This window comes from Bactrocera dorsalis, chromosome 5, assembly GCF_023373825.1.
Source record: "Bactrocera dorsalis isolate Fly_Bdor chromosome 5, ASM2337382v1, whole genome shotgun sequence".
Lineage (NCBI taxonomy): Eukaryota > Metazoa > Arthropoda > Insecta > Diptera > Tephritidae > Bactrocera > Bactrocera dorsalis.
This window is the reverse complement of record NC_064307.1, coordinates 73974374-73990984: the sequence shown is the minus strand read 5'-3', so window position 1 is coordinate 73990984 and position 16611 is coordinate 73974374. Positions and strand designations below refer to the sequence as shown.

The window sequence follows — 16611 nt, the reverse complement described above, 5'->3', positions numbered from 1 at the left end:
CTTGTCTTGCTATAATTTTTTCGCCGCCAAAACTTAATTGCTGCATTCAACTCCTTCCACACTAATTTACATTTTCCATTCTTTCATTGGCAGTTCATTTTTGCATATTTTCGCTCTCATTTCACCACATACACGCACACATAAACATGCATGTATTTTTTTACTTTCTGCCAGCGCACCACTACTTTCTTATTTCCGTCTTTCCGGTCGAATTTCCGTCACCTCGCCTTTCGGTGCCACCGCTGCGTCTCGCCTTCCTTCCGCCATTGGCAACTTCCTTCCGCTGGAGTGCGCTGTCGGCGTCTGCTCGCATGCTCGGTGAGGTGGAAGGAATTTATACATGCTCGCAATAAATATATTTAAATTGTTTCCATATATATATATGTGTGTGCGTGTGTTTATGACATGCGACCTAGTTGCCCCATATACGCAAATTGACTTTCTTTCAAGTAGTTGCGCCAACAAATAGCAGCACCAACACACACGCACGCCAGCTTACCAGCATACTCGCCAGCGCATATACTTTCTTACACACATACACAGACATTTTTATTTACTACTCATAAGCGAAATTTCTGCCATAATATGAATTTTCATACACAATTTCGGTTGCTACTCGGGCACTTCTGGCACTTGTGCTGCTTTATTCACCGTTATCGCCACTTGTGCCGCACTTGTGCACAACTTCTTAAAGTCGTCTACGTCATCTTAAATTTGCTGCTCGTCTCTTTGCGGTGTTTTTCTATACAGATTTCGTCGCCATCATTATGCTTCGCCTCGCATTTCATAACTCACACACATACACTTATTTCAGTCGCGCATGTGTTGAGCGTATATATGTAGGTATAAAATACCGTCTTGACGCTCGTTTGCCCTCCTTGCGAAATCCCTGCTGTATTTTTTGTCTGCTTGTTGGCTTGGCAGCTCATTTTGCTGCATCCGTATTTGATTTATCTTCCAATCGTTTAAGCAGACACTTAAGCTTTCGTAGCGAGTCAGCGCGTTTTCGGCAGAGCTCCGCGTGGCCTTGTTCATTTTGGCGTCTGGCATTAAATTCGGTTAATTAAATTTATTAAAAAAGGCCATTTATTATGCGGCTTTGAGACGTTGCATGTTCATTTATAATTATTTTCTTTTGTTTTTTGTTTTGCTTTGATTGTTATGCGGTGGATTTAATTGAGTGAAGGAATTCAGGCAAATGAAGCGCGATGATTTTTTCAAAAGAATTATTTTTGAAGAAGAAAAATGTGGCAACTATACTATGGGTACATATCAAAGAGAATAAATGTTAAAAAAAATACTTTGACTCTTAAGGAAATTAAAATGGTAAACAATTTTATATATAATACCCTCAGCAGTTCTCAGAACAACTTGGTTGAAAAGAAGAGGCGCAGTAGCAGCCGACCTTACTTAAACTATTATGAGACGCATTGTACTCAGTTCTGAACACACTACGACACCATAGTCACGCTCATTATATCCTATGGATTCTCTGTGCGATGGAGAGTCCTAGAAAAGACGCCGTTTGCAAGGAAGTTCAGGAGCGTTGCAACGAGCGGCGTCCATCAGCATGCATCAACCATAGCACTTAATGCCATTATGCATATAATGTCCGTAGATATTCCCGAAACGTGCATGGCTGCGGACGTTCCCATCAGACTCATAAAGTCTGGGTATCTCAATGAACACATGTCCGAACATTCGGAAATCCTCACACGTTTTGCATTATACCGGACTCTGGTGGCTCTTTCTTTACCCTTATACTTGCGAAGAAGTTGTGGGTGGGAAGATGTCCTTTAGGAAGAGAGGCAATAATATTCTTTACGGATGTGCCAAAACTTGGGAGAAGGTAGATTGAGCGGTATATTGTCAGAAACTGTCTTACAACTTCAGTATCGGGCTTTCTGACTATTGCTTTGTCTTTTCAAGCCTAGGCTACTGCCATTAATGTAACGGTGGATACTTACGCACTAACGGCGCGTTCAGTGCTGGTTAAAGAATCAATGGCATCGAGTGACTTTGTGATAAGACTAGTATAGAAGCCACGTCTCGTCGGAACCGCAGGCAACTGTAGAGCTGATAACTTGGAGAGAAAGGTTACCTAAACTCCACTTGACACACGTTTTTTACTACGCTATATTGACGAATAGAAATGGGTAATGAATGTACTTAAGTCTTCCTCATTCGCTAATTCCAAACCCTCATTATTCGTTAGTAATAACTGATTTATGATTATTTCCAAGAGAGCCAGAAAAATGTGTCTTTGAGAGAGTGGTTCTGTGACTACTTCCGAAAGACGCCAGAGCGGATAATGCTCAGGCTTTAGAAGTGACGGAAGAGATGTCATGCCCCACTGGACATTGAAATCGACCCAATACCTCCGATGCAGTAAATGTTGAAAGGAAGTCGTCGATCGACAGATTATAGAACAGCTGTTCAAAGAGAATGACAGATACCATATATAGATGGCGATGCGAAACTCTGGAGTACATTCTGGAGAATGAAACCTTCCAAGCTCATGTCTTCCCTTATTTGCGTTGGGAGGCTTGATGTTATATGAGAGATGGTAGTAATGGTTTCTACGACTATGAGAGGCATTTCCATGTCAAAGCTAGGTTAGGTTACAAACGAAACGAGAAAACAGAACCGTTTAACCGGAAATTTAGTAAAGAAAGATTAGTAGATATAATATAGCAGTCATTCTAATATAAAACTCAAATCATAAATCTCCAAAAATATATTATATAAATATACATATACTCGTATTTGAAAATAAATACATAAAACATTTCAACACACCACCAAATCAAATAAACGAGCTCATATATCACACACTGCAGCATTCCACTAATCAATAACTATTTTTAAATTCTATTTTGCAGATAAAGCAACGAAAAAAGGAAGATGAAAAGAGCCGAAATCAGTTTTTATTCGAAAGCAATTTTTTTCCGCAAAACCAATTAATGCAGCGATTGTGAGCGCTCGACGCTGCAGCAACTAAAGCGAGAATTCAAAGAAGTGATGAAAACAAATGCAATTGCAGTATAACTGTAAGTACGGAAGCGCAAGAGGAAAGGCCAATAAAGCGCCAACGATAAGCAATACCAACAACAGCAGCAACAATCCACGAGAGCTGCAGTGAAAAAGTAATTAAAAACGAACTTTAACCCACATAACTACAGCACTGGTGTTTATGCAGCAGCTGCGCCGACCCAGGCGGACCGCCCACACATACGACCCACATATACATACATATGCAGATACAAGCACATACACGTGAAAGTGTTTGCTTAAAAGCGAAACAAATACAACTCGAAACCGAAAAACCAAAAACAAAAAATATTAAGCAAACATTTGAAAAGCGGTGAGTTTGCTTAAAGCGCTAGAAAGCAGGCGCTGGAGGGCGGCTAACGTGCTTAGAAAGCGCCCATATAGTGTTTGAAGAAGTCGCTGTAGCAGTTGTTGGTGTGTGTATTGGTGCGTGCATTAGTGTGTGTATGGAACTTGCAGCGTTGCGTTGTGTGTGTAGTAGTGTAGTAGAAGCAGCAGTGAAGCGGCATAGGCGTATACAAAAGCCACAACAACAACAAAAGCAACAGCGAAAACTGGATTACTGTGCAAAACAGTATCGGCAACAACACGAACAGCAAGTAACGCTAACAAGATGCAGAAGGAAAATAATACGACAGCGGAAAATTGCCAATTTGTGGGGCCATATCGTCTGGAGAAGACGCTGGGCAAGGGACAGACGGGTGAGTTGCATTGAAACACACACAAAAACAGTAAATAAATAAAAGCAAACCTAGAAAATACCCTTAGTACCTGCATACCCTTTACAGAAACTAAGTTTTCTTAAAGAGTTTGCTTTTGAGTGGCCACTTTGTATGGCAGCTATATGCTATAGTGCTCCGATCTTAGCAATTTCTTCGCAGATTGCACTACTGTCGTAGAAAACAGCGCAAACCAAATTTATTGCAGATATCTGGTCAAATGAAAAAGTTTTCCATACAAGCACTTAATTTTGATCGCTCAGTTTGTATGACAACTATATGTTGGAAAGGTCCGGTCTAAAAAATTTCTAGGAAGATTGTAGCTTTCCTTTGAGCAATACACTATGCCAAATTTCATGGAGATAACTCGTCAAATATGAAAGTTTACCATGCAAGCACTGAACTTTGATCGAGTAGTTTGTATGACAGCTATATGCTATAGTCATCCGATCTGAAATGATTTCTTCAGAGATTGTAGCGCTTCTTTGGGCAATAACCACTGCAAAATTTCGTTACGATATCTCGCCAAATGTTACATTTTTCCATATAGGCACTTGGCTCTGATCGTTCAGTTTGTATGACAGCTGTATGCTAGAGTGCTGCGATATCAACCGTTTCAACGAATAAGCAGCCTCTTAGAGAGCAAGTTATGTTTGTAAAACTTCAGATCGATATCTCAAAAACTGAGGCACTTGTTGAAGTATATGCATGTGGTCAGACACGTCGCCAGGGGTAAATTGACTAAGCTCCTCACACTGATCATTTTTTTATATATGTATACTCGTATATATTTTATAGGGTTTCTGACGTTGCCTTTTTGGTATTCCCAAAATTATGACATACTTGATATACCCTTGTCCAGGGTATAACAACAAAAATTTAAAAGAAAAATTACTGTTATAAGAGTTGGTGTTAAAGAACGCGGAGAAAAGTCAGAATATGTAGCTAGTCTTCAATTTTTCTATGTCCTTATATCTTAGAATATACACACATATATATATGAACAAGCAGACATGCATTGAACCGTAAAAATACCCAGCTCCATGCCAATTTCACAGAAGCCTCTCCGCTGGCTCCATGAATTCAAATTGCTTGCGGAATGAGTTTTGCAGACAGCGGCGAATGTGTGGAATTGGCGTTGGCTTGGGTATTTGAAAAATTGTGGCAACAATTGTTTGTTGTTGCTGCATAAATTTGGTTTGCCCACAGTGCATTGTGTAAGTGCGCGTGTGGGTTTGTGTGTTATTTTGATAAACAAGCCACGAATATATTTCGATTTTTCGCTTAAATGGGTACTCTCCTGTGGCGCGCACTTCACTTTCCGTACACTCGCACTTAAGTTTTAGATATATATACATATATGTACATCTATATGCAAATTTATCTATATTTTCCTACTCGCTTTCTTTCTAGGCTTGGTTAAGTTGGGCGTACACTGTGTGCTCGGTCGTAAGGTGGCCATTAAAATAATCAATCGCGAGAAGCTCAGCGAATCGGTGTTAATGAAGGTGAGTTCATAGCTTCGAAAATTGTAGAAAGCTAGTAGCAAAAGAGAAAAAAAGAGTGGAGAAGTAATAAAAAATAGATAATGTCAGCAAATGTATAGCACAGCTGCAGACTGGCAGACAGACAGACAGACATGTAAGCATTCATTTAAAATTGAATGTGCGCCGTGCGGGGGAGCGGCTGCGACACGAATGATAGTGTAAACGATATAAGTCATTAGCGCAGACACGCAAAAGTAGTTGCAAGCAAGTCTTTTTGTGTTTTTGTTTTTTTTTTTAGCGCGCGCTGTTGTGTTATAGTCAGCGCTGTTCGCCAAATTCATGTCACGTATACGCCATGTTGGCTAAATGCTTGCTTTAATATGCAGTGCGAAGGCGCGATACATTAGAACAAGTTGCAAGCATGCTGTGAGCGAGTAGCTTAATGTCTTTTCATTGCACATAAAAAGAATATTGTTGCCAAAGTGATCCGCTGACTTTTTCACTATATTTTTAATGTATTTTTTGATTTACACTAAAGACTAATAGAAATCGATTTATAAAAATCTATAACAATCGCAAATATATTTAATTTTTAATTGAGTAAATGATGTAAAAAATCATTTAAACCGAGTTTCACAGCCTACTGTATCAATTGTTTCAAAATTGTAAAGGTATACTTGTACATATTTCACAAATATGGAGCGATTTTTGAAGAAACAAATTAAATATTTTTAGTTGCACGTAGAAGGGATATGGATATGTTTCAAATTTCAATTATTTTTTCTAAAACTATTTTCCTTTACATAAATACTGATCTAAGTGCCATTTATGAAAAAATATTGGACAATTTAGGCCAAACTGCTTTATAGTCTATTAAGCTTACAGAAATATCGACCACTGCGCTATGTATAGGAACTTTTTCGGAACACAAAAAAATTTGGAATTCGAAAGCGTCTACGCTTAAAATAAGCAATTTCAATTCATAATTGCTCTTAGCTGAGTTGTTATGAAAGAGTTGAAAAGTTGTAAAAGTTAAGTTGTAATGTAAAAGTTGAGTTGTCCATGTAAAAGTTGATCTGCTATCCATTTTTTACGAACAAGTTTTTATAAACCAAATCATAACATTATTTTATTAGTTTAATCGTTACATAAAAGTTAGGTTGTCACATAACAGTTGAGTTGTTACACAAAATTAAATGTTTATCAATTTTGTTTGTGACTTGGGCTTTATAAATCAAAACAAGACGATTATTTTCTATGGACAGGATTTTTTTCGGTACACAACCACATTTCGACCTCGATAAGTACTATCCTTAATGAATCACTTGCAAACCATAACTGATTTTAGTAGGAATAGTGTATATCTATTTTTTTTTACTGGAAATATGTGGAGCCCCTTAAAGAACATATAAATTATACACAAGCGGGCCAATGTGAACGAAATATTGAGCTTCAGACGAAAATAGTGATAAGATTTACTATATAATAATAAATAGTACATATTCCTTAGAGGAAAGAAAACCTTACTTAATTATGCGAAGATTGAAGGAACTGTTAAAATACAGTATAGCATTATGGTCTCCAGTGTGCCATAAGGAAATATAAAGCTTATAAGTGCTATAAAGTCTTCGAAAGAATATATATCACTACAACAATTACATGTTTACATAAGTCCTTTCTTTACCACCACTTGCCAACCAGCTTAAAATAGTTTTACGTATTTACCCTCATAGAATTTCATATATAAACTCTTAAAACGTGGTTCAGGCCACCACCAATAACAATAACAAAACTATCAGCACCAGCCATTCAATTGGTTACTACATATGTCCAATTCCATTGTTTGATGTTTTCCCATTATATAAAATGAAAAAAACTAAAAAAAAAACAAAAACATAAAATAAAATGCAGTGTCCTTCCCCCAGTTTGCTTGCTAACTGCTTAATGGTTAGCCTGCATGTTGGCCGAAAAATCGACAGTCGCACGCGAACTAAATATTTGGCCCTCACACACAGCAACACACGCAGGCATGTAGCCACACACATGGACGTTTGAGCTTGACTGCGGTTCAGCAGTGAAATCCTTTCGACAAATATTTTTAGTTCGGCTAGTTTTCGATTATCGCTTGTATGCCAGGCTTTTGTGCCCTTTTTTACAACAAACACACATATGTCTATGTGTATGTATGCACATATGTATATTTGTATATAGTATATATACATTTTTTATTGTTATTTGTGGCCGTAAGCTCAGCGCTTTTGTTGCTACTCTCAAGGGTAGCAATATATTTCTGCTGGCACTGTATTTTTTTTACTGAATATTTGCTTTTGTTTTCGGTTTTTAGTTTTTGGCTTTGTCTGCACTTTTTGCTTTTGTTTTTCGCTCTTTTCTGTTTATTAATGCGCACACTATTGTTTGTGGGGGATTGCCTGTGTGCGAAGCGGATATAAATTTTCATTAGTGACACGTGTTTTCCTATAGTTGACTAACAGAAATTGAGGATAATAAAGCAGGGAAAACAAACATGAAAAAATCGACAAAAAAAACGGAAAAAACTAGTTGTGTGTGGTGGCGCGTTAATAGCGCTATTTTTTACTTGCGCATAGCTTTGTGGTTAATGACCTTTCACGCTTAATACTTTTCATTTAAAAGCAATTCTTTCATTGACAGGAAATATGGAGTAAGTAAATGGCAAATTAAATTCATAAATCACTTTTGTAACAAAATTCAATGAAAATGTTTATCTGAAAATCATTTCGAACACATTTTTTTTGAATAAGTATCATAAAAACTTCAATTTGTCCTACCTTAAATGTTGTTCCAATCTTTCACCGACATTGCCATTGTTCAACTTCATGTCGCCTTGCTTGTCGTAAAATCCTTATCAGCTTTGATTATTGAGTATTTAGGTCACGAAATAGTAATTTTTTCCACACACACTAACCGAAAACCGAACCGAAAGCAGCTTTTCGATAACTTCATTTCGCTTGAAAGCTTTTCACTGTAAGGAAAATTGGAAATTAATGGAACCCTTTACATTAGAAGCATGTATTTAAATATACGTATGTACAAACAATTGCAATGTAAGCTACTTTCACAGCTATTTAGATATTCGATTAATACGAGTCAGGCGTAATGAAAGCAAGACATAGCGAAACATTTTCTCAAAGACAACGTCTCGAAATAAGCCTTTCTGAGGTTGCCTATACTATATGCATACTTATACAAAGGACTGTACAAGTGGTGTTGTAATATAAAAGTCGAGTTGTCATGTAAGAGTTGAGTTGTAATATAAAATTTCGGTTATTATTCAAAGTTGTTTTAAAAAAATTTAGTTGTTATGCAATTTGTTTAAGAACAAGTTTTAAAAATCATAAACAATCAAACGATTATTTTATTAACTGAGTTTTTATCCTTTTAGCTTAAGCAGCAATTAATTTTCGTTACGAAATGAATGCACTAATTGAATTCATACAAATCTGGTTGAATGAACTTAATGTAGAAAGGCTAATGAACCCAAAGCCTAGTTTTATTTATTACACACCAGCGATTACACGCAATATCAATTTAATTACAATTGAAAGCCAATGCTATTGAATTAAATAAGCCTGAAAGTAGGCCACTTCCCTGAAGAGCGGCAAAAAGTATTCATAATTAGCAGCATTTGGAGGTCATTAGAGATTTGTGAAATTACGCAAACGAGAAGCTAATTGAAGTTTAAGCAATTTAATGGATCCCTGGTGAAAATCAGTGTATTATAATATTAAATATGAGAGAAAATATTTAAATAGCAATATTATGTACTTGAAAATAATTTGATGGTAGGGAGTAAATTGTTATATTTATATATATGTAATAATGTAACTTAGGAGGATTGTTATAGAGCAGCTCGTGCCGAAAACACTAATTATTTAATAACTATTTAAATAATAATTTTTGTACTCTTGAAACATGTTGATACGGAGTATAATAGTTTTTTTTAGTATACTTCAGACTATGTGACTTTGCTACAAGAAGCTCTCTATAATTATAACCCGATATGTTTAATTACATATTTCTAAAAATATATACCATATATATGGACATATAGTATAATTGCTTTGCCTCTATATCTATTATTGATTTTGTATACAATTTCCCTTCGTCCTGTGTCAATAATTTCTGTAGCTAATAACACTTTTTCTTACTTCCTTCCACCTTTTTCTCTCATTTTTCAGGTGGAACGTGAAATTGCTATTATGAAATTGATTGATCATCCACATGTCTTGGGCTTGAGCGATGTCTATGAAAACAAAAAATATTTATATCTAATATTAGAGCATGTTTCTGGTGGTGAATTGTTCGATTATTTGGTGAAAAAGGGACGACTGACGCCGAAGGAGGCGCGTAAATTTTTCCGTCAAATAATATCAGCTTTGGATTTTTGTCACTCACATTCGATATGGTAAGTGAAATGTATGGTAGTTTGGAATGCTTTTTTGTTTTAGGTATAAAAAAGTATTTTTGATTAATGTTGGTAATCAATAACTATGTACAGCGTTCTTATTTCTAGTATGTAAGTTTATTCAATAATATTTAATGCATGAATCTAAATGTAGTTATTGGAAGAGGCTTGCCAGACATTTTTTGAATTAGATTATATTGAAATACCCGTATTGTTAGTCTAACTTTCTTTCAGATTTTAGTACTAAATTATAGAAATATAGAAATTTTATAAAATTTTTGGTAATAAACATTTTAGTACTAAATTTTATAGTGTTAATTACAGTAGAAATTTTATTACTAAATTTGGGATAGATTTTTAGCACTAAATTTAGTAAGAAAACAATACAAAATCCATAATATTTTAAATATTTTAAGCCAAGCTAATGCAATTGATAGTAAGTTTGAGGCACTTGGCATTTTTAGTAGACATTTTTAGTACTTTTACTTTTTTAGAACAAAATTTTAGTACAATATGAAAAATGGGTGAATGTTTTCGTTCTATTTTTGCTAAAATTATTTTTTGGTACAGAATGCGAAAAAGGAGTAGATTTTTAGTACTAAATTTAGTACGGACACTTGGTATTTTTATTACAATTTCCAATTTTCGGTATGCCCTTTTGGTACTTTTCCTTTTTAGCACACAAATTCAGTCATTTAATTTAATTTCTGACTTCATTGCATTTAATTGTCTTCAATCGCATTTAAATTCACTGCTTAACAAATCCCCAAGCGGGTGCGACTTTATTACCCGTTGGCGCTGCCAAGTAAACTTTCATGCCTAGCCAATTTGCCGCGTCGTCAGGCATTAAATAACTTTTCCGCCTAATCTTCTTGCACCATCTACATACAGTAGTGAACACATATGCACTCATACATGCACATGTTTGTCTGCACTTGCATCCTTCCCACACACACACATGTGGTAAATGCGCATAAATTTTTCATCACCTCTTTTATTACTTCATACATTACAGTCATCGAGATTTGAAACCCGAAAATTTGCTGCTGGACGAAAAGAACAACATCAAAATTGCCGACTTCGGTATGGCTTCACTGCAACCGGCCGGTTCTATGCTGGAAACCTCATGTGGATCGCCGCATTATGCATGTCCCGAGGTCATAAGGGTAAGTGTATACACACATACGTTACATATATAGCTAACTGTAAACATTGATGATGACACGAGCGTCTAACGCCAAAGTTCGGCTAGTTGAGTGTTTGGCCATATTTAGCCGCAGAGATTTAGGCATATAGATTAGCAACAGCTACCCAGCGCAGCTTCCCAACAACAACGGCGCACAGCGCTGTAGCAGTGTTAATTGGTGTGCTAGTGTTTATAGTATGGCTGTGCGTACAGTTTGCTGCTTCCGTTTTTATGTAAAGTCAAATATTGTCCCGCATAAGCGCACCACTTTTGGCAACAGCTGTAGGCAGCAAGGCAGGCAGGCGGACAGGCAGGCCAAGCAACACCGAAAGCTATGCAAATACGTACATACTGCCAGTCGGGCTCACTACATATGTACATACATAGATGTATGTGTATATGTATGCGTGTAACTGCAGTGCTGCTTGGGCAAGGACAAGTGGCTGGAGCCACTGCAGCATGCCAAATGAGAGCAAAAGTGGCCATGGCAGCGTGCTTCAATGTGTGCTAATAAGCGTCACGTTGGATTTAGCAGATATATAGGTATATATAGTAACAGTTACAGCGTTAATATGTATATGTATAAGTTTATACAGTGGCAACTACAACGTATACATATGTATATATATAGAGTCAGGTATATATGCCTGTATAAGCTGGAATGAGCCTCATTTTCCACGCTCGCATTCTAACTGATTCCGGTGATGATGCTAATGCCATGCTGCTGCTGCTGCCCATCAACGTTAACGGTAAATATTGCCAACGCTCGCTCAAAGGCAACTATCCTACTTAACTAACGGTGCAAATACGAAGTGTTATGCTGCTATTTAGGCTGTTAATTAGTTAATTACCTCGCTGATGGATAAAGTGAAGTATCGCGGATATTATTAAAAGATGAGATCGTAAAGCGATTAGAATTTTGAAAAGGTCCATAATGGAATGCAAAATTTTTATAAAAAACGAAAAAATGCCAGCCGAAGCTTAATACCCTTCACAAAAAAAAAAGATTCATTAGAACAACTATATTTTGATCGGTAACTTTCTATGGTAGCTATATGCTATAGTGGTTAAATCTGAATATGACGCATGTTAAATTTGGAGAAGATATCTTGTGAAATGAAAAAGTTCGTCATACAAGCATTTCATCCTGATCGTTCAGTTTGTATGGCAGCTATGTGATATATTGGTCCGATATCGGCGTTTACGACAATAGAGCAGCTTCGTGGAGAAAACAGGACGTGTGAAAATTTTCAGATAGATATCTCAAAAACTGAGGTACTAGTTAGCGTATGTACAGACAACCAAACGAACGAGAGAGAAAAACCTTCGCAACAATAAATTTTCATACAAAAAGGACATGTTAGACTAAAAAAGTATAAGATGAACTCAATTATGCGAGGTAGTTGTTTCCACCACACCTTCTTCCACACAGCTTCTGCAGCTGGCATACAGTACGATTTCGAAGCTTACAGTATGGGCGCCGATAGGTCAAAGGCCTGTTAGAACCCCCACAACTAGGACGAGGCAATCTTACTGGAGGCTAGGAACTCACTAGATCTCTTGCCATCTATTTCGGTCCAAAAGGATCTTGAGGCAGCGCATAAACCGAGAGTGGCCAGCCCTGTCCAAGTTCACGCGAAGCTCCAGCTATCTAGTAGTAGATGGAACCTTTCTTTGCCAGTTACCTACGATTCCGCTGTGACCACACACCCATACTAGTCTTATCACAAAGTGATTCGATGGCATTGCCAACCAGGTTTGATATTTCAGCTTTATTTCCATTACAACGAATGAAAATTATAAAAAAAAAATCATTTCAATCCTCTACTACTTAAATTCCTGCTTCCAGTACATTCATATATCATTGCTAATTCGGCTTTTATACTATATGAGTACCATTTCAATACTCATTTCCTCTCTGGGGGGGGCCAGTTTGAGATTTGAATAACTTCGATATAATACGAACGCATAAATCTTCCATAAATGTCAAAAAATGTAAGAAGATAAGAAAATTCAAAATAAATGAAGAATAAAAGAAGCTGAAGGTGACACAAACAAGGCATTTAAGAGCAAAAGGAAGGAATATTAGGAAAGCTCCGCATATACTATACAGATTACAGAAATATGCTAATCGAAAACTAGCAACCAAACACGAGTGCGCGCACGAATGCTGTGGAGCGAGTGAACATGTGTTGCAGGCGCCGGGGAGTGGGGTAACTTTGACAAAGGACGCAGCTGCAGCAGTGTATTGCCACTGAGTTTAATCGGTACACAGGCGGTGTGGCGGTCATGTGACATTCGCATGCGAAACGAAAGCAACGGTATATTTGCAGCATTCACTTTGCGCCGGTTGCGAGTGAAAAATTTATAAAATCACAAATATTTACAAAGTCAGACCGGGGCAGGAAGGAAGTGCGGCAGGAAGTGTGGACCAGCGACGAGCGTATACAGCGAGCTGACATTGACGTGTAACGGCAAAATGCCAAACATGCTTGTCGGCGCAGCGTTGTAAGTGGGGACGCATAAGTGGCACACAACAAGCGCATATTTCATATGTTGAGAGCCAAAGACGCACACACGCATGCTTTGAGGCCGTCCAAGCGGGTCATTTCTGCTGGAGGACAATACGGCTGCAGGCACAAGCAACTACAAAAACAATAGCAACATATTTCTATACCAAATTGATGGCATGCGACTGACAAGTGTAGCAATAGTTGAGTTGCTGGTTGTTGGTTCGCTTGCTGTTGGCAGCTGGTGTTGCCAAGATTTGTGTATGCTGTTGCCACCACACGCACCCAGTCAGCGAAAAGTAACGGTACTGCGATTAGCATGAAATATTTGACGAATCCAGACTGCTTGTAAACTAAGTGTAAAATAAGTGATTCGTAAGAGGAATTCTAGTAATCACGAGGCCACGTTCCCACGACAGTCGAGCCTACGTGACCGAAACGGACCCAGATGGTTTTAAGAGGCCAAGGACTTTCAATTCGGCCATTACAACAACAATAACAAAAACAACCGAGACCAAGAAGTTTCGACCTCTGCTCCCACCTTATCTTCTTCATAAACCAATATATTCTACCACGATTAGCTGTGATTTCAAATGATGGTCATTGACCATTCTGCGAGTCAACGCCAGCTGTCCAACCTAAAAGCCTCGCACTTAAAAGCATTTTGCTTGCTGGTTTATCATATGTATGTTTTGCATTGTGTGTTTGCGTCGTCAACGACAGGACAAAACATGTAAACGACATTCTAGGCCAGTCCCAAACTGTGCGCAAAGATGGACGATGGCGGCGTGCTGAGGCATGGACTTGCACAAATGAGCGCAAATGTAAGTTTGTCGACCACCGAACATCAAAAGCATTTTTGGCATAAGAGAATATATTGCTATCAGGAGAGATGCTAATGCAAATGTCGAAATAATAATGAAAAAACCCGGTGAAGAATACACTTGTGTGCATATGAAAGAACAATATTAGATATACTAAATGAAATGTTATTAAAAATGGCTTGCAAGTCGAGATTTGGGTTAAGTGATATGGATTCTTATTGAATGCGTCAAGCTGCTGGGTCAAGGTGCAAAACATGTTTTATTGGATTATTCACTATCACGGGTAGCTACTTTAGCGGTTGGCAGAGATTTGAGGTCAAAAAATGAAGCCTAACTCTACATGACGTAAGCCTCTACTTCATTATATTCCAGGGAGTAATACTCAACCGGTGGCTCTGTAGAAGAGTATGGAGAACATAACCTCCTCTGTATAGTATAATAAAGTTCCACACTCCGGCTTTCGAAAATTAAATGGAATTTCCGTTCCCTACAAATATGTCTACCACTGATCAGGCAGACAAGAATCTCAATCGAAAACACTCTTCTTGCATTTTTAAGTCTTGTACGCAATAAAAATTTAAAACTATCATAACCTTAAGCATTCCTACTGTCGAACGTTGTTGCTCTTGTACTTTGAACTCACTGCTTTTCGCTTTTTTCTGTTATTTTATGTGTAGTCAAGGGCATTTAAGGCACGCTGAAGGACATGCGTGGATTTTTTTTGTATTCAAATTGAGAAAACATTCGCCATATACGCATTTATAAAGAGGAATGGGAGTCTGTCTTCAAACACAGTGGAGACATACGCGTCTGTACATATATGTAATGTCAAGGCAATATCGTAAATTTAGTTTTTAGCTTGGAGATTGGCATAAAGGACATACATTTTTGCTGTTCAAACTATTTGACGTATATTTATGGCATGCCGAATGACAACTAAATTGGAAGAATTGCTGACTTGTGAAAATATGTGAAAGGATTAATTGAATTTATGTCACATTAATGTAAACTTTGGTAATAAAGTATTGAAGGGATGTAGTTTGGTGTAGGTATAATCGCATATAAAAATATTATCATTTACTCTATGCTAATAAAGATTGCCATAATTCATATTGAATAATAATCTGGAATATTGTATGTCAATACTTATTCGTCAGTAGTGAAGGCTACATAATTTAACTGAGACAATCGGGTAATACTATTTGGTATCAGTAACGGAAATTTGCCAACAATATCTATTATTTATTTAAGTAGTGACATGTTCGTACTAAGCTGTTTAAGATCCATCTTTATATATCAATACTCATTCATCAGTAGTAATGGCTGCATAACTTAACCGGTGTTAACAGAAAACTCAAACAATCGTGTAATAGTAATGGGTAACAGTAACGGAAAATTGGCAACAATGTATGTTCGTTATTTAGTGAAATGTTCATACCAAGCTGTTTACGGTTAAGACATACACTTCTTGGAATATTCAAAACTGCAAATACTTTTTCTGGAACGCTTGAGAATTTACTTTTCAGAGTTCAAAAGCTCTCGGGATCTTCAAAAATGCCGTTAATGGCGCGCTAATGAAGTTATAGTTTATGGAAGATGAAAATATAATTAATGCTCTTGTTTTCTTTGGAGTGCACAATACGTCAGTTCAATGGAATGTCGGAAACTCATAAAATTCCTACAAAACATACATATTAGAATGATTCAGGCTGTTAATATAAGTCAATTAAAGCAGACTTCCTTTTTTACTTACTCTTTAACATTATTGTGCTAAATTTTTAGTTCAAAAAGGTCTCCATATAAGATATTCTTAAATATTTACATTCACATGAACCAAAATTTTAATGGAAATAAAATGAATGAAACCGAAAAATAACGACCTTCACTTTCTTAGTAAATGTGGCATGTTACCAACCCTCACATAGCAATTCAATTAGGAAACTATTTTAACAAATTTTTTGCATAAACTTTGTTAATAAATAATGTGTTCGAAACTATAAATTATTGCATGAGATATACACACAAAAGCTAGGCGATACAAAACTATAAAAGATATGGAAAGTGTTGGAATTTACAAAATCCATTAAGAGTAGTTGTCTTTTGGTGGAGACTGGGGGCTAACTAATAATCAAATTTTCACAGAAATCTCTTTAAAGAATCAAACATCACATACTTCCTGCCGTTGTAGCACGAACAATGAACGTCAGTGTTAATGTGTCTCATATATTTAACTGTGTACATTTTTGGCGCATTGAAACATGAGTCACACTTAAAAGGGGGATACCCCAAACCATTAGCAACTTGTAGGATTCATTGTCGCGCATTTTAAAGCTAACCAAATTCGTTAGTGAAAGCAGTAAATAAAGATGTGTACTGCACCCCAAAATTGT

The 16611-nt window shown here is 36.9% G+C and overlaps 1 protein-coding gene across 4 annotated transcripts in view; it reads left to right on the top strand.

Annotated features, from left to right (window-relative positions):
• LOC105227363 (serine/threonine-protein kinase BRSK2) overlaps positions 1-16611 on the top strand; it is a 47099-nt gene that overhangs the window by 17330 nt on the left and 13158 nt on the right. For all 4 annotated transcript variants that reach the window (XM_029550665.2, XM_049459160.1, XM_049459158.1 and 1 more), the window contains exons 2-5: positions 2883-3752; positions 5184-5278; positions 9475-9701; positions 10717-10867. In XM_029550665.2, the coding sequence (XP_029406525.1) occupies positions 3665-3752; positions 5184-5278; positions 9475-9701; positions 10717-10867 (561 nt within the window). In that variant the 5' untranslated portion in view covers positions 2883-3664. The remainder of the gene's footprint in view (positions 1-2882; positions 3753-5183; positions 5279-9474; positions 9702-10716; positions 10868-16611) is intronic.